The following is a 23,737-nucleotide window of genomic DNA, read 5'->3' on the forward strand; positions in this document are numbered from 1 at the left end:
TTAAGACTTTTTTTCAGAACCGAATCTCCATATTTTTCAGCACAATCTCTAAGAACCCGAAACTTTTAAATTTTAATCGATGGATAGATTTTAGGATTTTCATTATCTTAAAAAAATCAAATTATTTGTGGTGTTTGCTCACTTTTGAGGCTCTCTGTATTATTTCAATAAAACAACTTATCGATTTTTTACTTTTTTCAATTGATACATTGAGTAAGTCATTTATTGTTTTATAAATCGATTAAGCATAGAATTTATGAAATAAATTTTCTAGTGTTCTAAGCCTTATATCCCGTCAATCATTCAAAATTGTGATTTTCAGATCTTCAACCGAATTATATTGATGGTTTTCTGAATAAACTTACCGCACAAGAATTTTGATTCCATAACACGCAATATAAAAATGAATCCGAAGTTTCCATTGTGTTTTCATTACCACTTTTTAGTTTGTTTTCTATTTCCAGAATTTAATTGTTCTTATTATACCCTTCACCTAAGTGACATTCGCTGTATATGTCACTTAAAATCGCACACCATCGTAGTCAAATTTTATTCATTAGTTTTAGAAAGTTGATGTTTTGGAAATATTTTAAAATGTTATTTTTATATTGTGTGTGCTATTACCTATCAGAATATTGGGTATAATTTTAATTACCCTTATCCACAAATAAAAAAATTGGGTAAGACTGTCAGTGTCCAGAATATCAACGCTTCATTTAAAATCGTAAAGGCACTAAAAAATAGCAAATGATACCCTACAAAGTATTAGGATTATTTAATATTAACATTTTTTTATTTTTAATTATAATTTAATATAATTGTACGAATTTAAGTGAAATATGAATTTTGTGATGTTCTTTAATTTTCATCAATATTTTTTTTAACGAATTGAGGTTTGGTTAACTTTTTTGTTGAAATACATATTTTTTGTTCCAATTAATAAAATTACTTTTAATTTTTTATATAATCACCTATTATTGCCTGTATAATTTCATAATATTTAAAAAAAAATATGTTGTACGATTTTGAGTGACACTCACTGTATATAAGTTTGTCATTCCGTTTGTAATTTCTACATTTTTCATTTCCGAACCTATAAAGTATATATATTCTGGATCCTTATAGATAGCGGAATCGATTAAGCCATGTCCGTCTGTCTGTCCGTTTGTTTGTTGAAATCAATTTTCTGAAGACTCCATATCTTCGGGATCCAAATCTCCAATTATTCTGTCAGACATGCTTTCGAGAAGGTTGCTATTTAAAATCAGCAAAATCGGTCCACAAATGGCTGAGATATGAGGAAAAAAACAGGACAACCTCGATTTTTGATCAATTTTTCATTAATATAGACAATATGGATATCTAATGATAGATATTTCAAAGACCTTTGCAACGACGTATATAAGACCATAATATGTTGGACCTACAATGGGTCAAAATCGGAAAAAAATATTTTTTAACAAGAATTTTTTTTTCACCAAAAAAAAAATTAAAAAACCAAACAATTTGTGTAAATTTAAAAAAACATAAAATTTAAAACATTTAAAAAAAAAAATCAAAAAAACATTTTTAACAAAAAATGAAAAAACAACTTTGGAAAAAAAATTGTTTACCTAAAAATATTTAAAATTTGTATTTTGAAGTATATAAGATTCTGCACAGCCGAATATAGCTCTCTTACTTGTTTTTTTAATACATATACATTTTTTTAATATACATTTGGTGTATGACTTAAAAATGCGGGACTTTTTCAAAAATGTTTTATTTTGAAACATTTTTACAATATAAATTAATTCAAAGTTCTTACCATTGCTAGCTATGTCCTTTTCCCATCTTTCTGGCAAAATATTGTTACGAAATTGTACTTGAATTCAAATATAACGATTTTAACGGCTGATTTAAAAGTAGCATAATGCTTTCAAATAACAGTGCTGTAAAACTGTAACATATCTGTGGACATTATTAAATAAAAGCTTTCAGTTGATTTGATCGTAAGTTGGCAACGCTGTATTCGATTTCGAATATTCAGTTAAAGAACATTGTAGAAAGTACACCACAGATGGCGTATGTATTAGAAACCTCTAGACAGTTAAAGAGCTTTCTAGATGGTAATGCAGTGTTATAAATAGTGGCAGAGGTTGCAGTCGTGAGTGAGTTTATCAGAGACGCTTTTCGAATAAACATCATCTGAGTGCCTTAAAGTGTGTTGTGTTTTTCAAGTAAAAATTATAAATTGTGTCTGTAATTCTGAGAATTTATAAACGTGTATAAAAAACATTGAGTGGCTATTTAATTCTGTTGTTGTTGTACATTTTAAAGAAATAAAGAGTTGTTACAATTTTCAAACTACTAAACGGCTTTTATTTGCAATCAAAAATATCCGGTTTATTTAAAGGAAATAAACCAGCGTTTTGAAAAGGTTAAAACGTAACAATATGGATTCCGAGCCAAAAGAACTGCTCATCTTTTGAGTCCAAGAACGAATCAAGCCAATTTCGGATACTGTGTTCTGAAGTGAAGCGTATCACAGAGAGAGTGTTCTGTATCGATCGAAACAAATAGTAGTCGGATGGGGCAAGGTCTGGACTATAAGGCGGATGAGGCAACATTTCCCAACCACTTTTTTCTAAATAGTTTTTAACAGGTATTGTGACATGTCATGATGGAGTATTACGGTTTCAGGTTCTCTTCAAACGAATCAGTTTCGTTCAGTACAGGTGTCCTGTGATGGTCTGGCCAAATATAGAGCGTTACCTTAGCGCCATGGATATTTGGCTTTGGTATCGATTCGGCTGGTTGGCCTGAATTCACATACGATCTCTTACACTTTCGGTTATCGTAATGATTCAAATAATGATTCGGTGCAAAAATGAATTTCTTTTACAGTGTTCAAGCAGCACTTCAGACATACAAAATCGTCTTTCAAGGTCTCTCAACTTCAAATCGTATGGAAACATTTTGAAATTTCTGATTGAGAAGCCAATGATTTCGCAAGCACTTGTTGAGTTTGACAACAATCTTCATGGAGTAATGCCTTCAATTCTTGGTCTCACAACTTTTTGGCTGGCCGGGCGATCTTTGTCTTCCGTGTCAAAATCACCACTGAACCGTAAAAACCATTTAGCTTCATTCACCATAAGCTTCGGTGAGCAATCGGTGTACTTCAGCGGCACTTTTTATACCCTTCACCATGAGTGGCAAGGGTATATATAAGTTTGTCATTCCGTTTGTAATTTCTACATTTTTCATTTGCGACCCCACAAAGTATATATATTCTGAATCGTTATAGATAGCGGAGTAGATATAGCCATGTCCGTCTGTCCGTCTGTGTGTTCAAATCAACAAGAAAATCGGTCCACAAATGGCTGAGATATAAGAAAAAAACCAGGACAACCTCGATTTTTGACCTATTTTTGACCCATATCTGGATTACTAAATCATTAATATAGACAATATGGATATCTAATGATAGATATTTCAAAGATCTGTGCAACGACGTATGTATATAAGACCATAGTAAGTTGAACCTACAATGGGTCAAAATCGGAAAAAAAAACCGAATTTTTAACCCGAATTTTTTTTTCACCAAAATTTTTTTTCACTAAATATTAAAAAAAATAAAAACTAAAAAAAAAAAATTGTTAAAATTAAAAAAAAAATTATAAAATTTAAAAAACAAATTTTAAAATTTAAAAAAAAAAATTTTAAAAAAAATTTAAATAACAATTTCGAAAAAACAACTGGAAAAATAATTTAAATTTTGTTTACCTAAAAATATTTAAAATTTTTATTTTAAAGTATAATTTGGTGAAGGGTATATAAGATTCGGCACAGACGAATATAGCTCTCTTACTTTTTTTAAGTTAAGGAAGTAAAGCAAAACTTCGCTTTGTTGGCACAAAATTCGACATTTTCGAAGCAAAAAAAAACTATGTTGTTTACACTAAAATGTTCAAAAACTAAGTGAGAAAAAATGACATATAAGTTATTAAAAACAAAAACCGCGTTCAAAAGATACGACATCTCGTGAAAATCCCATTTTTAAGTCATACACCCAATATTAAAGATATACTAAAATATACAAATTAATTTGTATTTTTTTTTTTTTATTTTGACCTATTATTACTTGAATTTTTGGAAAAGTTTCCATTGTATTTTTAACCACTGTAACCAATTGGGAGGCATACAGACTAATGAAATAAAATATCTTTAGAGCTCTAGTTTGGAATCCGTAACTCATTTTAAGAATTTAAATGACAGACACGCTTATACTTAAAGAATTCGTTATATCTGTATTATATAAATTTTGTTGTTTGTTGTCACTAACATATACTTGTTTGCAGTAACCATATACATATATGGTTGATACAATCATGTGAATCGTAAATTAACCACATTATGGTTACCACAATCATGTAAATAGTTACTGTGACTATAATATTTTTAAAAAAACGTGTAACAATATTAAAATGGTTACAGTAAACATGCACAACTATATTTTTTCCCTGCGTGATTATATCGTTTTTATACCCTTCACCTTCGTGAGAAGGGTATATATAAGCTTGTCATTCCTTTTGTAATTTCTACATTTTTCATTTCCGACCCTATAAAGTACATATATAAAGTTTTGTAAGATAACTAACGAAAAAAGTTATGAAAACTTATTTTCCAGGGTCCCACTCAATGAAAACCAAAAATGCCATTTTTCTTTAATGACTATGTTGTAGCCGGCGTTGAGCTTAACAACTTTACTGAACATATCTTTGCAATATTCGGACATTTGATGGTCAAAATGCATGAAAAAGGCAAAAGAATTACAATTTTTCCTATACGATATATACTAATTTTAAATCGATATATCTCGATTCCTAGACCTGACCCAGCGAAACGCCGGGACACGTATAACTTTTTTTTTACCGATCTAACATTTCCCATTGGGCAGAATCCCCGCCGATCACTGACCCTACTATTTGTCGCATAGTGTTATTAACGAAGTAATTAATATGAAAAATTTGAGTACAATCAATAAGATCGCAGTATTCAATTGTTATTTATGTATATTTCGAGTTTACTCTTAAGAAGATTAATTCGAATTTAACTAGCACAGACAAAAACCACATTTTTAAACATTGATCATGTTACAGTCAACATAGCACTACAGTCAAGGCGCGGATCCAGGGGGTTTTGATATCAAATGGATAAAAAGAAAAATGTAAAATAAATTTTACTCTATTCCTACTCGCCTCAAATGGTTGATCATGTTGGAACTGTAATAGTGGAACATCTGAAATAATCTTGACTGAAAATCATCCACATTTGAACTACATAAATATTAATTTCAACTTTCAAACTTTTCATAAGGAAAAATTGTGTATCTATATAGAAAAGATCTCGGAGAAAAGGTTAGTTATTATTTAACATTTTATTAGATTTATAAACTAAGGGACTATATATTAAACTTAACTGTTTTTATGTGTAGGACATTATATATTATCTAATAGTTCTGCTAAGTTTTTGAAAATCCATTATACTTATAGAATATTTAAGAAAATTGTCAGGTTGAAACACTATCAAATTTGTGTAACGTATAGATTGCTCGTGACATTCGTTTATGGCCCGAAAACAATTACAGACATCATCCCTTTATCGACTGAACATTTGCGTTCTGGTCTTAGTAAATCGCAAGTAAATTTCCATTCCATTTTTTTTTAAAGCTATTTTAATATTTTTTTTTTTTCATATATATTTTTCGTTGTATTTTTGTGTTGGTTAATGATAATTTGTATTTTGCTCATTAAAATAAAGATAGAGTGTGTTGTTTAGCTTCATTTTAATTTAAGAGAAGAGATTATTTTGGCATATAAAATACAAAGACGAGATGCGCAGTGTGGCACATTTGAACAGAAATGTCTATAAAAAGATGAGCAACAACAACAAATAACAACAGCAGCTACAAAAATCCTTAGACAAATAATAATTAATTCATTTGAAATTGAAATTATAAAAATAAGAAAATACTTAACTTTTTATAATGTTAAAGTGTTATTAAAATTTTATGATGTGATTTATGAACATAATAATAATTTCTTTGTACTTAAAAAAATTTGTTCAAATGTCATTGCAATTTTAAACTTTTTTTTAATTCATCTTCTTCTTTATTTTTGTATAAATGTATGTTTTGTTGTCGTTTTATTTACCTCTAAAACGTAAGAGGGGAATATTGATGCTAAACTGTTTAGCTTGGCTCCATCTTGGCACCTAAAGGAATGATAAGCGGCTAACGTATGTATAAACTATATAGTATGTACTTCTCTTTAAATCTCCGCTAAAAGTTTTGTTTTTGAATTAGTTAGAATCTGACGCAATATTTTATGGCTTATTTACCCAATAAACCATACTATATAGAAACGATATCATCTACGTGATATAAACTATCATATATGATATCGTTCTCGTGCCATAAACAATAGTATTTACGAACTAAAGTGTACATTTCCTTATAATATCGATTTTCCAGGGAATTACGACATTGTTTTCGCTATCGTTTCGCACTCAGAATTACTTTCTGAGTCGATTAAACTATGTCCGTCTGGCTGGCTGACTATCCATGTAAACTTGTTCACAAATACTATTTTCGGCACAAGGACGAATCCTATCGACTGTTAAAAACAAGGAAAAGGAAACATAGCTTACACAAATCATATTGTAGATCTTATTCAGATCACATGTACATTTTTTGTGGCAAATGTTTGAATATTTTAAAATTTGCATTTCGTAGTTGTTTGAAAATTTTAAATTTAAATTATTTTTCTGTTTAAATATTTTTTCCTATGTTTCACTGTGATTCCAAATCAAAATCTAGATGGACAATTGATTCCAAAAAAATGTTTAAAATATCAATATAAATTTTTTTTCAAGTTACAGTAGGGTCTAGATATAAAAAGATCTGTATTTACTGTATTTTAAGTTACAGTAGGGTCTAGATATATAAAAATCATTAATAAAAAAAAAATATTTCTAAAAATTTCATTCTATAAAAATTAAAAAAAAGTATTTCGGCGGGTGCTGGCGGCTACAATTTTTTTACAAAAACATTCCCCAGAAGTTTCTTTAAATGATGTATTAGTCATTGGACGGGCTTCGACGGTCTTTTTTTTTTGGGAAGCTATATAATACATAGCTGTTAAATAATGATTACTAATCATAATAATTAGTAATTAGATTATTTTTTTTCGAAAGGTGAAGTAATGATTAAATTACGATTATATTCAGATTTGCACGATTACTAATTGATTACGATTACAAATAATCCAAAAATAATCAGGATTACTTTCGATTACGCGAAAATAATCAAAAGTAATCAAAAAATAATTCGACTATTTTCAAAGAAACAAATCCTCCTATCAGAAAATGCTATAAATTTTGCGATTGGCCCCTAATGGCCCCTAAGTTCTGTTTTGACATTTGTGTAGTAAACACATGCGAAATACACGTTAATAAACAATGTTACGCTATACTGCTCCAGAACGCGGAATATTGCTGACCAATTGATCACCACCAAGAGGAAGATGATTTTTCATCATGAGTGATGAGGACCATTTCCATCTTAACGGGTACATAAATAAGCAAAATTTTCGCTTCTGGGGCACTGAAAATCCGCGTGTAACCCAAAGTCACTGTATGGTGTCAAGAATATAGCTCTTAAAGACAATATCCGTCAAGAATGTGAGGACCTATCGCCGGAAGTTTTGGCCAAATTGATGGAAAATGCCATAAAAAGGGCTCAAATGACAATCAACTGTGGCGGCGGCCATTTACATGACATCATATTCTCGACTTGATGTAAAAAAATTTAAAAGACCAAATAAAAATAATCCACAAGAAGAATCAAAGTTTTTAATTTTTTTTTTTTAATTACAGCCAAAAAACATCGGAAGTTTACTTTTGCGTCACCTTGTATTTTAATCGAATTTTATCTTTACAATAAAATATGAGTTATTATCGCAAGTGGAACGTGATTTCTAAGTATTTGAAGGCTAATTTTGTAGAATTTCATTTAAATAACTCAATTATCAAGAGTGGACCATATATGGGAGTTATGGAATTATGGACCGATATTTAAAAAGTTTGTAGTATGATTTTTGAATACAAATTACTCATCGGTGTAAAATTTTGGTTCAGTACAAATCTTTTTTTCATATTGGTGTAGGTTAATGTGTATTTCGGAAGTGATTTTTATATGGAGGCTATGACCAATTATGGGCCGATCATTATAAAATTTAGTATAGCGATTTTTATATATGTATATTGAAATTTTTTGTTTCGAATTTCAACTTGATAACCATATTTTTAAGAAATTTATGCATGTTTAGGTGATTTTCTGAAATGAACTTTATATAGCGGCTATGTCCATATTAATACATTTTAAACAAAAATCTGTCAGTTTTTATTATCTTTTGGCTGATACTGACCCAACGGTTCCAGGTCCTTGCAGGTCCTCCACAATATTAAAATTTTGTAAATAACTGAAGTCCTTATTTTCAATATTTCATAAAAAATATAAAACTTTTTTAACTATTTAAAGCCTTGGTCAACTTTTGTTTTATTTTTTTGGAATGCAAATTTTTGAAAATAAAATGATGTAAATGCAAAATTTTTGGAAAGTAATCTAAAATAATCAAAAGTAATCTTTGAAAATAGTCGGATTATTTTTTGATTACTTTTGATTATTTTCTCGTAATCGAAAGTAATCTTGATTATTTGTAATCGTAATCAATTAGTAATCAGAAATTGTTCTAAATAGAATTATATAATCAATTAAATTATTTTTGAAAAATAATCTAATTGATTACTAATCGTAATCCAAAATTAACAGCTATGATATAATATTCTTAGAAAAAAAATATCAGTATATTTGAGACCCAAGTTTATAACAGGAAAATGGAGAGGATCATAAATATAAAATATACACTTAATAAAAAGCCTATATCAATGTTTATCTATGTTTTGAAGTATAAATTTCTATATGGTAAAACAACTGAGATATATGTATGTAATTTTGTAAAGCAGTAAAATATTAAAAAAAAATAACGAAAATATGATTCCAAATTTTTTAAACTTCTGGCGCTTCTGTCGATAAAACGAAATGACCAATTGAAAAACCCATTTGTATTGGAGGAGACCAGATTGTCAGCTTCCAAAATAACTTTGTTTTTCCAAATTCTGAAGATACCAATTTTTATAATTTTGTCCACCTAGATATTGATTTGGAACCACAGTGTGTTTGTGGTTAATGGTTAATGGTTTGGTCTGTCCGTCTGTTCGTCTGTATGTATGTCAAGACAACCTTGATTTTTGACGTATATCTGGATTACTATATAGACAATATTTAAAATTTTTTTTTCAAAAAATTAAAAAAACAACTTTGGAAAAAAAATGTTGTTTATCTAAAAATATTTAAAACAATTCGAAAAAAAATTTACAAAAAATTAAAAAACCAACTTTGAAAAAAAAATAAATAAACTTTGTTTACCTAAAAATATTTAAAATTTTTATTTTATAATTTGGTGAAGGGTATATAGGATTCGGCACAGTCGAATATAGGTCTCCTACTTGTTTATACTTTAATTAATGAAAAAAACTGGCTATTAATTTATAAAAGCCGTAGTTTTAAAATATTTTATTTTTTATTGATGAGTTATTATAACCAGATAAATACGTAGCATTAAAAAAAAAATTTTAAAAAAATTTATCCCGTTAAGCGCATTATTGTTTTATGGCAAAAAAAGACCTTAGCTCACAATTTATGCTGTAACTTTGGAATGGAATAGAATATTATAATTTTTTAGTAAAGAATAATCATAAATCCATAAAACATAGCATTTTAGAAAAAAACAAATTTTAAGCGGTTGAGCACATTATTGTTTTTCGGGAAAAAGACCTTAGCTCACAATTTATGCTGTAACTTTGGAATGGAAACCGATAAATTAATGAATAAAATATAAGATAAATAATATATTTTTTTTGGAGGAAACGACAGACTACAACCTTCACGGGATTTTCCCGCTTTTAGTCATGAAACCCGCTCGGGATTCGTAATTCCCGCTTTTTTTGGATTTTCCAAATCTAATAACTACTTATTTCATATCTAGTTTTAAAGAACATCATTATGTGGAAAATGTATAAAAAAATTCAAACAAAATCTTCTGGCTGGTTGTCCGTGACTGAAATATCCAAGAATTGGAGGCGTTACTCAATGAAGATAGTTGTCAAACTCAACAAGAGCTTGCGAAATCATTGGGAGCTACTCAGTCAGCAATTTCAAAAGATTAGCAGAAAGCAGGATTCATCCAAAAGCAGGGAAATGTGAATTGAAGCTGAAACACGTTGAAAGACGAATTTTTTGTCTTAAATACTGCAGTACCTGCTAAAAACCACTTAAAATAAAGTGGTTGGGAAGTTTTGCTTCAACAGCTTTATAGTTCAAACATTGCCCCGTCTGACTTTTATTTGTTTCGACTGAAGCAGAATGTTCTCTCTGCAATACGCTTCACTTTGAAACAGAGTATCCGATATTGGCTTGATTCGTTCTTGGCCTCAAAAGATGTCCAGTTATTTTGGCTCCCAATATTTTCCAATATATTTTTTTTATTTTTTGTATGGAAAATTTCCAAATTAAGTTAAAGTAGCAAACAAACGAAAAAAACATGTTATGTTACAGGACGAAATTTTCTATAATTTAACTCTATTATAAGATTTACACATTTATATTATTCATTCCGACCCTATAAGGTATCTATATATATTCTGGATCCTTATAGATAGCGGAGTCGATTAAGCCATGTCCGTCTGTCTGTTGAAATCAACTTTTCGAAGCCCCCAAATAACTTACATACACGATTCATACATCAATATCTTCCGGCTCGAGGAAAACGGTCCACAAATGGCTGAGATATAAGGAAAAAACCAGGACAACCTCGATTTTTGACCTAAGTATATCTGGATTACTAAGGCATTAATATAGACAATATGGATATCTAATGATAGATATTTCAAATATTTTTTAACCCGAATTTTTTTTTCACCAACGTTTTTTTTGCTAAATATTTAAAAAAAAATTATAAACAAAAAAAAATTTAAAAGAAAACGATTCGAAAAAATTTTTTTCCAAAAAATTAAAAAACGACTTTGGAAAAAAATAAATTTTGTTTACCTAAAAATATTTAAAATTTTTATTTTGAAGCATTATACAATAATTGTAGAAGGTAGAATCACTAGGGAGAGTTTTCAATATTTAGCCCTATAACGTCAAACTTTTATTTTTTTTCATATTTTTTCTTTTGTTTGACGTTACAAGAATTGTATAATTGAGAATTTATTTTCTACTGGGTGTACCTTATGTTGTTGTATCATCTTTTGAAGTATAATTTGGTGAAGGGTATATAAGATTCGGCTGAGCCGAATATAGCTCTTTCACTTGTTCTGTTTTAGATTTGTACACACATTTTCTAATTAACGACACAACTGAAACAAAAACGACGCAACTTCGAAATCACAGAAATTTTAAAAATAAAACTTCGAAACAATACAAACCGGGGTACTTTCATCCCGTTACCACATCCTATAACCAAATAATTTTAATTAGATATACTAAAATTTATTTTAGGCTGTTCACTTGCTCGCTAGTTTTACTATGTATTACCAAACATTTTGAATAAAAAATATTCACTGCCAGTAAAAAAATAGTAGAAACTAGCAAGTAGAAACAGTAAGCTTTTATTAAAAAAATCAAAAATAAGGGTAACGTTTTTACAACATCCAAAATTCAGCTTTTAAGAAAACATTAATTAATACAGGTTTTTTCACTAATAAAAAAATGTAGTTTTCTTTGAAAACAAAAACAAAACAACAGCTGATTAAATCAACAAACTTAGCCAGGCCAGTATTAAACAAGTGCCACCCATTGGCGCCATACGGGCAAATGGGGGTTTATTACCGGTAAAAGCACGATAATAGAGAGTACCACTAAAAAATACAGTGCCGATTACCATTAGTGAACCAGACTGAAATAAGACAACAAAATTAGGTTTGAATAAATTGAATGTCAAAAAAATACTTACAACTAATGGATATTTAGCCAAAGGCATGCCTAACAATGCAATAGAGTGGAAAAAATGAAAACGATTGGCAGTATCAAAGACATTACGCAGTTCGGGTTTATCTTGGATATTTAAATGGTGACTACCAATAGCGCCAAGAACAACAGCTGAAGCACCACTTAGACCAGCTAAACGCACAAAATTGTAGTTATGACCAGCCAATTTCCATAAAGGTGGCATAACACTTTTCACAACATTCTTTGACATTTTTGAAGCTTTTTCAGCTGCCGACTGTAAAAGTTAAACAGTGGTTTAGTGTTTTTATGTGTATTTATAAATGTAATGTAATTAAATGTTACCTGTGAACCTTCTTTAGTAAATAATGAGGCAGTAGTGCCAATTATTGTTTTACTGACGGGATTTCCTAATGTTAAATAATGCAAGGTGTCACCGACTGTCATTTTGTTGTTGTGGGTTTTCTTCTTCTTAGAATTACAAAAAACCGGCCGCTTTCCTTTTATTTGATATTTTAAACCTTAGCAAATGTAGTGGATATAATGTTTATATATGCATATATTTTTTTAAGTCTCTTGGTAAAAATTTAAAATATTTATTTTATTTAATACAAATTTACTCGTTTGTTTGTGAAAACCAAAATTCCGTTTATCCACAAAAATTACTTTAATTCACAATAGCTTATAAATATTCACAATAATTACAAAAAAAAATGTTGGTGTTGACAACAGTACAAAATTTAAAAAAAAGACGAATAATTTCATACAGCGAATTAAGCTATTAATGAAAAGTGTAACATGTTTTTATTAAATGAATGTAAAGGAACAAATTCACATATTTTGATAAAAATTTTAACTTAATTTGCAAATTATAGGAACAAATCAAGATCCGCGTAACAGTTTATATTTTCATAATTTTTTTTCTCTTAATATTCACATTTTCTGTATTGCCGGCTTTCGGCCGGGTGAAGGGACTTTTAACTCTATGGTGTATCGAACACCGGCTTCGCTAAAATCACTTTTTCTGTATATCAAAATTTTCTGAAGTACTGTCATATAAAATCAAAAAGGAATTTTTGGTTCACAATATTAATAAACTGTACCATATTATATATCATATTAAAGGTATTGTGAAGCACTATTCAATGATACCCATAACGATTAGTTTGTTTTCCAAATATATGAGAAATGTACTATTATATGTATTGACTTTAAATTCATATAACTCTTAAACTAACACTGCAGCCACACGATCAAGTTTTTCTTGATAGTCTTTTACATATACTGTTTGTCAAAATTTATAAAAATTGAAAGCTGTGACGTAGGCAGCACGCAACTTGAAAACAATTTTAGTACAAATTGGGCAAAAACCTGTAATCAGCTGTTTTCTTGAAAGAAAAATTGAAAACCAACTTGAATGAGAAATTGAATGCAAGTTCGTTTCAATTCTTAAAAGTGTGAGTGTATTAGTAAAAAAGTGTGAGTGTATTAAAACTTGAAAGGCAAAATTTGATCGTGTAACCCCCAAGCAGTGTAGCCAGATGTGGGGATTTGTCCCCAATTTGGGGATTTCAAGATTTTTTTGGGGACAGAATTTCGTGGGGAGGGATTTGGGGATTTTAACAAAATTTGGGGATTTACATCCATTTTTGGGGATTTTACATTTTTAGACATTAGCGGTAATCACAATGTAGAGTACTTGGCCTAGTAATAAAGCAGAAGAGCTATTTATTGAAAAACATTTCAATTTCTAATATATTTGGTTTTATATTTTGTTTAAATAATCATATTTTATTTCTTTCATTTCTTCAGAATTTGATGAAAAACATAAAAAACACAAAGATTTTTCGTTTTCAGGACACTACTTTCATAATAAAAAAATTAAAAAAGGATTTCATCAAAAGTTCACAGATATTAAATAGTTTTAAATTCTTGCTAAACACAGAAAGCTGAATCATTCTCTAGGAGCCAATTTTTGACTTCGTATTTAAATGTTAATTACACTGTGCGAAAGTGAAAAAATGTCAAAAAATTTCAAAGACATCCTCAAATTCAGAATTTATTCAAAAAAAAAAGTTTTCAATTATGTTCTTCAACTTATCGTCGACCTGTAACTTAAGCTGGCCACACACGGTTGATTTGTGATTATGATTTGGTCGTGTTCGACATCTTGTTACTTGTTAATGGGGATGTGCGCGATACTTTTTTCTGGAATAAAAAATCGAATATTATAAAGCTCTTGATTTCTCAAGGAGTTATAAAAACTAATTCATACAAAAATCGGATAAACATCAAGAATTCTTTGGCAGGTTTCAAAGTAAAATGACATCTTCCAAACAATTTGTTCCAAAATCGATGAATCAACATTTTGAAAACTGACAATGAGGTAAATAGATGTAAAAATGCTTGTCGTATGTTATTATGCCAGATTGCAACTTTAGTTTGTTTAACTCAACATAGTAAAATTTAGTATTAACAATATAATTTAATTTTTTTTATGGTGACAAAATTGGGGATTTCAATTTTGAAATGGGGATTTTTTGGGGACATCGACTTTCAGATTGGGGACATAAGGTAAACTTTGTCTGGCAACACTGCCCCCAAGTAAGAGAGAGTAGGCAAAAATATTAATGTTTTTGTGCTTCTAATTATGAGAGCTATCAACACCAAAGAAATTATAAAAATGCAAGCTGTTACGCTGATCTTGATTTATACCCAATTACGTCTCGTCACTAATGTTACCCCATGAATCTACCTCTTCAACCCCTCGCCAAAAACTTCACATATCAACCATTCAATTTCTGCGTTGTAAAAGGGGACTTTCCCAATACATATTTCATTAATTCACAATATATTATAAATATTCTCAATAATTACAAATTTTAGTGTTGCCAACGGTACAAAATTTTAAAAAATACTAATAATTTCATATAGCGTTTTAAAGCTATTATTGAAAAATGTAATAGATCATTATAAAATTAATGTAAATGAACGAATCTAATATAAAGGAATTTACAAATAATTTGGTTTTCACAAATTCATATATTTTGATATCATAATTTTAAATGTTCAATGAACTTAATTTGTAAATTTTAAATTAGTTTAAAAAGTCGAAAATTAACAAAATATGTCTAGTTTTTGGTTGTTGTGAAGGCCATTTTACGTTTTGAAACATTTAGTTTTATAAAATAAAGTATTCTCGTTTCCATTTGGAGAATCATATTTTGTAAATTAAATGAAATCATAAAACGTAGGTACTAATTTCCGCGTAATTTTATTTTCTTACCCTGCAGCCACACGATCAAGTTTTTCTTGATAGTCTTTTACATAATAAGCTTAATATAGAAAGGTCGTATCTCTTTTTTTCAAAATCTTTTTTTTACATATTCTGGTAGACAAAACTCAAATAGACCTCACTTAAAAAATTCAGTTTCCTATGTTGACGAATAACAGATTTACAGTAATTATAAAGCCCTAACTCATTTAAAAAATCGTTTGAAAGTTGAGTACATAATTATTACCAAGATTACATGTTATAATAAACTAAAAGCCCAATTGCTATAATAACGTCAATATTAAATTATTCGTTGGCCACTTCCTTCAGACATAACTAGTGAAATACAACTCTGCAAAATAATCAACTAGTGAGGTGCATTTTTAACGAATTTAGCTTAATGACAAAATGACGAATTGTGTCTCGTTCATTCGGTTTTATACCTTCACCGTTTTAACTTGAATATTTATACTACAAGTAAGTAAAAATAAAAATAGTGTTTTGAAATTTAGAAAAAAAAAATTAAAAATATAAAATAAAAACAATGAAAATCAAAGGCATATGTTTAAAATAACAATTACAAAACATCTTTAAAAAGTGATTTTTTTTTACCGAATAAAGTGATGCATTTAAGCCACGTGTTCCAACATGGCGTCAGATACAATTTACTTCTAACAATGCTTTAAATTTTTATTGCTTTTATTTTATATCATTAAATGATGAAGCCACTTAATTTTCCTTTTGCGGTTTCCACCAGAAGGTCAATTTGCAATCGCATGGTTTTGACCTAAGGATGGTTAAAGGTGTCTGATATAAAATTATATTTAACCTAACTTTTTCCTAACCTCATGTTTATTGCAGTATTTGTAACTAATTTTATCTTTTTATTTTTTTTTGTAGAATGGCGGACGCAGCTCCAGCCCGTGGTGGTTTCCGTGGAGGATTTGGTTCTCGTGGTGGTCGTGGCGGCCGTGGTCGCGGACGTGGCCGTGGACGCGGTGGTCGTGGCCGTGGTGGCAAGGAAGACTCCAAGGAGTGGGTTCCAGTCACTAAATTGGGCCGTTTGGTTCGTGATGGCAAAATCAACTCTTTGGAAGAAATCTACTTGTACTCTTTGCCCATTAAAGAGTTCGAAGTCATTGATTTCTTCTTGGGCTCCGCTTTGCGCGATGAAGTCTTGAAGATCATGCCTGTGCAGAAACAAACCCGTGCCGGTCAACGTACCCGTTTCAAGGCTTTCGTTGCCATCGGTGACAACAACGGTCACATTGGTTTGGGTGTTAAGTGCAGCAAGGAAGTTGCCACCGCTATCCGTGGTGCCATCATCTTGGCTAAATTGTCTGTCGTACCTGTACGTCGTGGCTACTGGGGTAACAAGATCGGTAAACCCCATACCGTACCCTGCAAGGTCACTGGCAAGTGTGGTTCCGTATCAGTACGTTTGATCCCCGCTCCCCGTGGTACCGGTATTGTATCTGCCCCCGTCCCCAAGAAATTGTTGACTATGGCTGGTATCCAAGATTGTTATACCTCTGCCCGTGGCTCCACCGGTACCTTGGGTAACTTCGCCAAGGCTACTTATGCTGCCATCGCTAAGACCTACGCTTACTTGACTCCCGATTTGTGGAAGGAAATGCCTTTGGGTTCTTCCCCTTACCAACAATTCGCTGATTTCTTGGCTGAGAAACCTGGCTCTCGTCACATCGATGCTTAAGAAATTTAATTGGAAGTTATCAGTAAAGAATCGAGAACTTTTCAAAATAAAATGACAACTCTTTTTTGAAAGAGAAGTAAAAAATATAAAATAATTTTGTTTACTTTTTTTTAAAAAACTGGGTGGTTAAGGGAATGCGAAATTGGGTTTTATAATCATTTCTAGAAATGAAATTTGTTAGATAGTTGTAATGAATAATCACATTTGTTCAGCTTATTACTGTTTTAGCACGTATCTAAAAACTCGGAATTGAGAAAAATGACAAAGTAAGGTTTTCTTAAAATGAACGTGATAATTTGTTTTATTGTTTATACCATTGATTTCGGCATACTTTACATTTTTATATCTTTATTAATTAACTTATTAATTAATATCTTTATTAATCAATTAATGTCCTAAATATGCTAGTGGTCATATAAAATTCAACGTAAATAAGTCTTATATTAGTAAAATCACTTCAACGTGAATAGGTAAAAATCGATATTGAGATAAAATTCGAATCAAATAACTATTATAAATACCTAAATCATACTAAGTACAAAGTTTTATGATGATCGGTCCATAATTGGTCAGCGCTCCCATATAAAGTCCGCAAACAAAATTTATTAAAATTGTGCACATAAAGCATGTTTTATGTTTAATTATGCTTGATATTTCAAAAAAAAGCATACAAAATATCGAGAAACGGGATTCGCAATCAAAAAGAGGACAGTTAAAATGTGTATAGGGACATAATATAAACCACTTTGGTCGCTGTGATATGATTAAATAAGGATTTTATTGCAGTTAAGTTATTTTTTCTAATTATTTGTAAAAAAGCAGGCAAATTAATTCGTAATTTTTATGCAAAGGAACACAATAGAATTGAAATGTCTTTAGCATATAATAGAGTAATATTACGGTGCTTTTATTTGGATTTTGTACAGCTTTTTTAATCAATTTGACATACATATTCTCCAAAAATTTGTAATCAGCACATGAACCATATTCGAGAGTAAAGATAATTCTCAAATTAAAAGTAAACTATCAGCCCAATTATGAATTAAAAATTCCGCGGGAGTTTGTTCCCCGGGAGTTTTTTCCCATTGAATTTGAATAGGAAAAATGAGAAAAGGGAGAAAACTCCCGCGGAATTTTTATTCATAATTGGGCTGTATATGTTTTTTTGAGTTTATCATTCCGATATCATCACGATATAACATTACATTAACTGCCTATGGTAAAAGTTAACATCGATGACCAATAAATAAATGGCCCTGTTTGGAAATATATATACCGTCCTAAAGTTGTATTGTCTGCTGGAGGGATACAGGAGGGTTATTATGTAACTCCTTTCGAAAAGAAATTCGTTCGAATTTGTATGCTTTATACATTTATATTTATTATATATTTATATATTATATTTATTATATTATCTTGGTGTTGTCTTTGACTCGTCATTATCCTTTGTACAACATATTGACTTCATTATTCCTAAAGCATATAAAGTGCTCGGGTTCATAAGGAGAAATTGTAATGAATTTTCGGATCCAAATACACTTAAAATAATTTACACATCTCTTGTTAGAGCGAAGTTAGAGTATGCTGCTGTGGTTTGGGCTCCTCATAGTGAGAATCATATTTGTCGTATTGAGAGAATCCAAAGAAAATTTATGAAGTATGTTCAATCTTTAGCAAGGTTAGTAAATCCTTTGCCTACATATGAGCTACAGTGTTCGTGGCTGGGACTTCAGTCATTGGAATTGCGTAGGCAATTTCAGTCTATTATGCTGGTTTTTGATTTAATTAATGGAAGTATTGACTGTCCTGGTCTGCTTGCATTAATTCCGTTTTATGTACCACCTAGAATGCTTAGGTATAATACAATTTTTAATGTGCCTTATCACCATACCAATTATGGTCTTAACAGTACACTTACTCGTGCGTTTATACATCTTAATGCTATTAATACCAAACAACAAAGAAATTGTTTTAATCCGCAGATAATAGAGTTCTGCACATCAAAATGTTTCTTTAAAAAATTGTTATGTAAAATAATTGAATAGTTTAAATAATATTTTCAAAAAAATTGTTAATTTTATTTTTATACTTAATCGTAGTCTGTAAGGAATTTGTATTTCCATTGACTTAATAAATGAAATGAAAGTGTTTCGATTCGATTCCAGTCACTAAATTGGGTCGTTTGGTTCGTGATGGCAAAATCAACTCTTTGGAAGAAATCTACTTGTACTCTTTGCCCATTAAAGAGTTCGAAGTCATTGATTTCTTCTTGGGCTCCGCTTTGCGCGATGAAGTCTTGAAGATCATGCCTGTGCAGAAACAAACCCGTGCCGGTCAACGTACCCGTTTCAAGGCTTTCGTTGCCATCGGTGACAACAACGGTCACATTGGTTTGGGTGTTAAGTGCAGCAAGGAAGTTGCCACCGCTATCCGTGGTGCCATCATCTTGGCTAAATTGTCTGTCGTACCTGTACGTCGTGGCTACTGGGGTAACAAGATCGGTAAACCCCATACCGTACCCTGCAAGGTCACTGGCAAGTGTGGTTCCGTATCAGTACGTTTGATCCCCGCTCCCCGTGGTACCGGTATTGTATCTGCCCCCGTCCCCAAGAAATTGTTGACTATGGCTGGTATCCAAGATTGTTATACCTCTGCCCGTGGCTCCACCGGTACCTTGGGTAACTTCGCCAAGGCTACTTATGCTGCCATCGCTAAGACCTACGCTTACTTGACTCCCGATTTGTGGAAGGAAATGCCTTTGGGTTCTTCCCCTTACCAACAATTCGCTGATTTCTTGGCTGAGAAACCTGGCTCTCGTCACATCGATGCTTAAGAAATTTAATTGGAAGTTATCAGTAAAGAATCGAGAACTTTTCAAAATAAAATGACAACTCTTTTTTAAAAGAGAAGTAAAAAATATAAAATAATTATGTTTACCTTTTTTTAAAAAACTGGGTGGTTAAGGGAATGCGAAATTGGTTTTTATAATCATTTCTAGAAAAGAAATTTATTTGTTAGATAGGTGTAATGAATAATGACATTTATTCAGCTTATTACTGTTTTGGCACGTATCTAAAAACTCGGAATTGAGAAAAATGACAAAGTAAAGTTTTCTTAAAATGAACGTGATAATTTGTTTTATTAAATTGTACGTGATAATTTGTTTTATTGTTTATACCATTGATTTCCGCATACTTTACATTTTTATATCTTTATTAATTAACTTATTAATTAATATCTTTATTAATCAATTAATGATTAATGTCCTAAATATGCTAGTGGTCATATAAAATTCAACGTAAATAAGTCTTATATTAGTAAAATCAGTTCAACGTGAATAGGTACATACATCTCTTACAAAAATCGATATTGAGATAAAATTCGAATCAAATAACTATTATAAATACCTAAATCATACTAAGTACAAAGTTTTATGATGATCGGTCCATAATTGGTCAGCGCTCCCATATAAAGTCCGCAAACAAAATTCATTAAAATTGTGCACATAAAGCATGTTTTATGTTTAATTATGCTTGATATTTCAAAAAAAGCATACAAAATATCGAGAAACGGGCTTCGCAATAAAAAAGAGGACAGTTAAAATGTGTATAGGTACATAATATAAACCACTTTGGTCGCTGTGATATGATTAAATTAGGATTTTATTGCAGTTAAAAGTTATTTTTTCTAATTAAAAAAGCAGGCAAATTAATTCGTAATTTTTATGCAAAGGAACACAATAGAATTGAAATGTCTTTAGCATATAATAGAGTAATATTACGGTCCTTTTATTTGGATTTTGTACAGCTTTTTTAATCAATTTGACATACATATTCTCCAAAAATTTGTAATCAGCGCATGAACCATATTCGAGAGTAAAGATAATTCTCAAATTAAAAGTAAACTATGATTTTTTGAGTTTATCATTCCGATATCATCACGATATAACATTACATTAACTGCCTATGGTAAAAGTTAACATCGATGACCAATAAATAAATGTCCCTGTTTGGAAATATGTATATATACCGTCCAAAAGTTGTATTGTCTGCTGGAGGGATACAGGAGGGTTATTATGTAACTCCTTTCGAAAAGAAATTCGTTCGAATTTGTATGCTTTATACATTTATATTTCGAAAGTGTTTCGATTCGAATTACATAATTACCCCCCAGGCGTTGTTTATTGACCAAAAAATAAAGATTTCATTGTTACAAGTGCTTTGTTTTATGCGTGTTGAATGATTATTTTCGCATTATATGCAAAAATGTTCAGCCCAATTATGAATAAAAATACCAAGGGAGTTTTCTCCCTTTTCCCATTGAATGTAAATTCAATGGGAAAAACTCTCGGGGGAATTAAATTGGTCCAATGTGTATATACATCCACGTGTACAAAATAATTATTTCTTTTACTATTTTAATTTTATGGCTTCTACAGAATTTTATGTACTAATTTAAACAGTGACTTAAGTCACTTAAGAAAAAATAAATTAAATTTATTGTTTAATTAAATAATTTTATGGAATTTCAAAAACTTCTGTATATCACATTGATATTTATCTTTTAAAAAATAATCCTAGAATTTTTTAGAAATTAAATTCCCGGTACAAAGAAAAAATCAATTACAATTTCATTTTACATTTTTTTTATTTAAGATTCTTCTTTACATCAAGACAAACTTGTATAAATTCGCCTTGTTACTTCTTCCACTTTTTCATAATGGAAATGATTTTATAGACTCCACAGATGCAATTGGATAAATGATAAATAGCCTGTGTAATTAAACTGTTGCTAAATTTCGTACGTCCATGACCTGATTCTGCAATTAAAAAGAAATTTTATTATTAAAACCTTTCATTTTAAACAATTAAAGGTTAAAATTATATTTTGATAAGTATCAGACGTCCTAAACCGTCATTAGCGAACTTCCGGTGGAAACCGCAAAAGGAATGTTTTAGTAGTCTCATCATTTACTTAACAAATCATAATTTTGAGAAATACACACCTAAAGTAAGTCTTGTTGTAATGCCATTTCTAGATTTTTCTCCATACAGTTGGAAATCAGCTCAAATATTCAGTGAGTAGCATTTTAATACCTGGAATATAACAATTTTATTTATAAATATACTGTTTTTGCAATAATTGTAAAATTAAAAAGTATCAAAAAATATCAGACATCCATAGACCGTCATTAGCAGAGCTTCCGGTGGAAACCGCAAAAGGAAATTTTGAGGTTATCATCATTTTAAGATAAAAAAAATATATTTGAAACGTATACCAACCTTTTCACATAAATATATTACGGCTACATCTCAAATAAGATTTTATGGAAGTGTTCCTTTTAACATCAAAGTTTTCCTGCAAAAAAATAAACATAAAAATGAGGTTAGCATATATTCCTAATGATTTGTGGAAGATTTTTGTTTTAAAACAGTTTCAGAAGATTGCAAATCTTTCAATGATTTTTAAGTACAGGTCTGTGATTTTATCATCATTAAAGTAGTTTTTTTAAGATTTATTTAAATAATTACAAAATATTTACCTTAAATGTATTTTATCCTTAGGACGCCATTTTAGTTTTTATCATATTTTTCACATCAAAATAAGCCATTTCCTAAAAAAAATAAACATAAAATTGAGGTTAGAACGTGTTCCTAATGATTTTTTAAATATAATTGTTTTAAAAGAATCAGTAGATTGTAAGTCTTTCAATGATTTTTTAGTACAGGTCTGTGTTTTTTTCATCATTAAAAGTTTATTTAGATTTATTTAAATAAATACCAAATATTTACCTTATTTTTCCATCTTAGGACGCCATTTTAGATTATCAAATTTTTTCAGCACAAACACGTGTTTAATATTTAAACACTTTTAGCTGCATTTTGTTAGAAGCTAAAAATATATAAAAGAAATGTTTAGTTAATAAAGTTATATGGAAATTATATTAATTAGTTAAATTTTCTTTTTTCAATTCAGCCTGCCTTAACATCTTCGATTTTATTATTTCAAAGTGTAAATTTCCATGAAAAATACATAGAAATCTGCGAATAAAATTATAAAACTCAGTCTCGTCATCAGTCTCATCATTATAGAAAATTTACTTTTTTCCTTTATTATGTATTATTATCGATTTTAAAACTTACCATTTTATTAAATTTTAAGTTTAGCATTTTCCACGTGTGACACTTTGGAAAGTTTTTTTATAAAGAATAAAATGCTAGATTTTACTCGATGTATATGATTCTTTGAAAATTCGCTAGTTTTTAATGGCGTTGTTCTACTCGTTGATTTTTCTTCTTCTTTTTTATTAATTGCTATAAATTCGTTGAATTGTTTTTTAGCGATACGGCATCATTGTTTTATATTCAGTGTTGTGGATTTTGTGATTTTTAATGTAATGTGTAAAATTAATAGCGATTTTTACATTCAGCTGTTTTCAAGTGGCTTTTATCTTACTTTTAGCGGTTTTTAATACTAAATTTTTTCTAACATTGAGTGTGGCTACCCATTTTTCGGTTTGCAAAAACAGAGATGGCCTTTTATTTATATTTTTTCTATCATTGATAGATAAATTGCATTTCATTCATTTATTTATTCTTATGTGGATTTTAGTAAAATACATAGATTTTTTTTAACA

The 23,737-nt window shown here is 29.8% G+C and overlaps 3 protein-coding genes and 1 long non-coding RNA gene across 4 annotated transcripts; 2 read left to right on the top strand and 2 right to left on the bottom strand.

Annotated features, from left to right (window-relative positions):
* Positions 1-11,655: 11,655 nt before the first annotated feature.
* LOC135957168 (transmembrane protein 256 homolog) lies at positions 11,656-12,625 on the bottom strand. The gene is made up of 3 exons (XM_065507856.1): positions 12,458-12,625; positions 12,120-12,389; positions 11,656-12,062 (listed from the first exon to the last, which is right to left on the bottom strand). The coding sequence occupies exons 1-3, from the start codon at positions 12,557-12,559 to the stop codon at positions 11,916-11,918; spliced, it is 519 nt and encodes a 172-aa protein (XP_065363928.1). The 5' UTR covers positions 12,560-12,625; the 3' UTR covers positions 11,656-11,915.
* A 3,117-nt stretch (positions 12,626-15,742) lies between these two features.
* LOC135959055 (small ribosomal subunit protein uS5-like) lies at positions 15,743-17,194 on the top strand. Its single transcript, XM_065510058.1, has 2 exons — positions 15,743-15,863; positions 16,287-17,194. Exon 2 carries the CDS (start codon positions 16,288-16,290, stop codon positions 17,098-17,100), a length of 813 nt encoding a protein of 270 aa, XP_065366130.1. The 5' UTR covers positions 15,743-15,863; position 16,287; the 3' UTR covers positions 17,101-17,194.
* A 2,071-nt stretch (positions 17,195-19,265) lies between these two features.
* On the top strand, positions 19,266-20,027 carry LOC135959238 (small ribosomal subunit protein uS5). The gene has a single exon (XM_065510349.1). It carries the CDS (start codon positions 19,406-19,408, stop codon positions 19,931-19,933), a length of 528 nt encoding a protein of 175 aa, XP_065366421.1. The 5' UTR covers positions 19,266-19,405; the 3' UTR covers positions 19,934-20,027.
* A 1,701-nt stretch (positions 20,028-21,728) lies between these two features.
* Positions 21,729-23,376, bottom strand: LOC135959239 (uncharacterized). Its single transcript, XR_010576518.1, has 6 exons — positions 23,244-23,376; positions 22,893-22,992; positions 22,643-22,714; positions 22,383-22,458; positions 22,106-22,196; positions 21,729-21,919 (listed from the first exon to the last, which is right to left on the bottom strand). It is a non-coding gene; the product is annotated as an uncharacterized LOC135959239 (long non-coding RNA).
* Between the last annotated feature and the right edge of the window lie 361 nt (positions 23,377-23,737).

This window comes from Calliphora vicina, chromosome 4 (assembly GCF_958450345.1).
Source record: "Calliphora vicina chromosome 4, idCalVici1.1, whole genome shotgun sequence".
NCBI classification, from domain to species: Eukaryota; Metazoa; Arthropoda; class Insecta; order Diptera; family Calliphoridae; genus Calliphora; species Calliphora vicina.

Coding starts and splice junctions, on each gene's coding strand:
- LOC135957168 (XM_065507856.1), bottom strand. CDS start 12,559: ATGACAGTCGGTGACACCTTGCATTATTTAACATTAGGAAATCCCGTC. Junction 12,390..12,457: donor TTACTAAAGAAGGTTCACAG/GTAACATTTAAT, acceptor TAACTTTTACAG/TCGGCAGCTGAAAAAGCTTC. Junction 12,063..12,119: donor TGGCTAAATATCCATTAGTT/GTAAGTATTTTT, acceptor GTCTTATTTCAG/TCTGGTTCACTAATGGTAAT.
- LOC135959055 (XM_065510058.1), top strand. CDS start 16,288: ATGGCGGACGCAGCTCCAGCCCGTGGTGGTTTCCGTGGAGGATTTGGT.
- LOC135959238 (XM_065510349.1), top strand. CDS start 19,406: ATGCCTGTGCAGAAACAAACCCGTGCCGGTCAACGTACCCGTTTCAAG.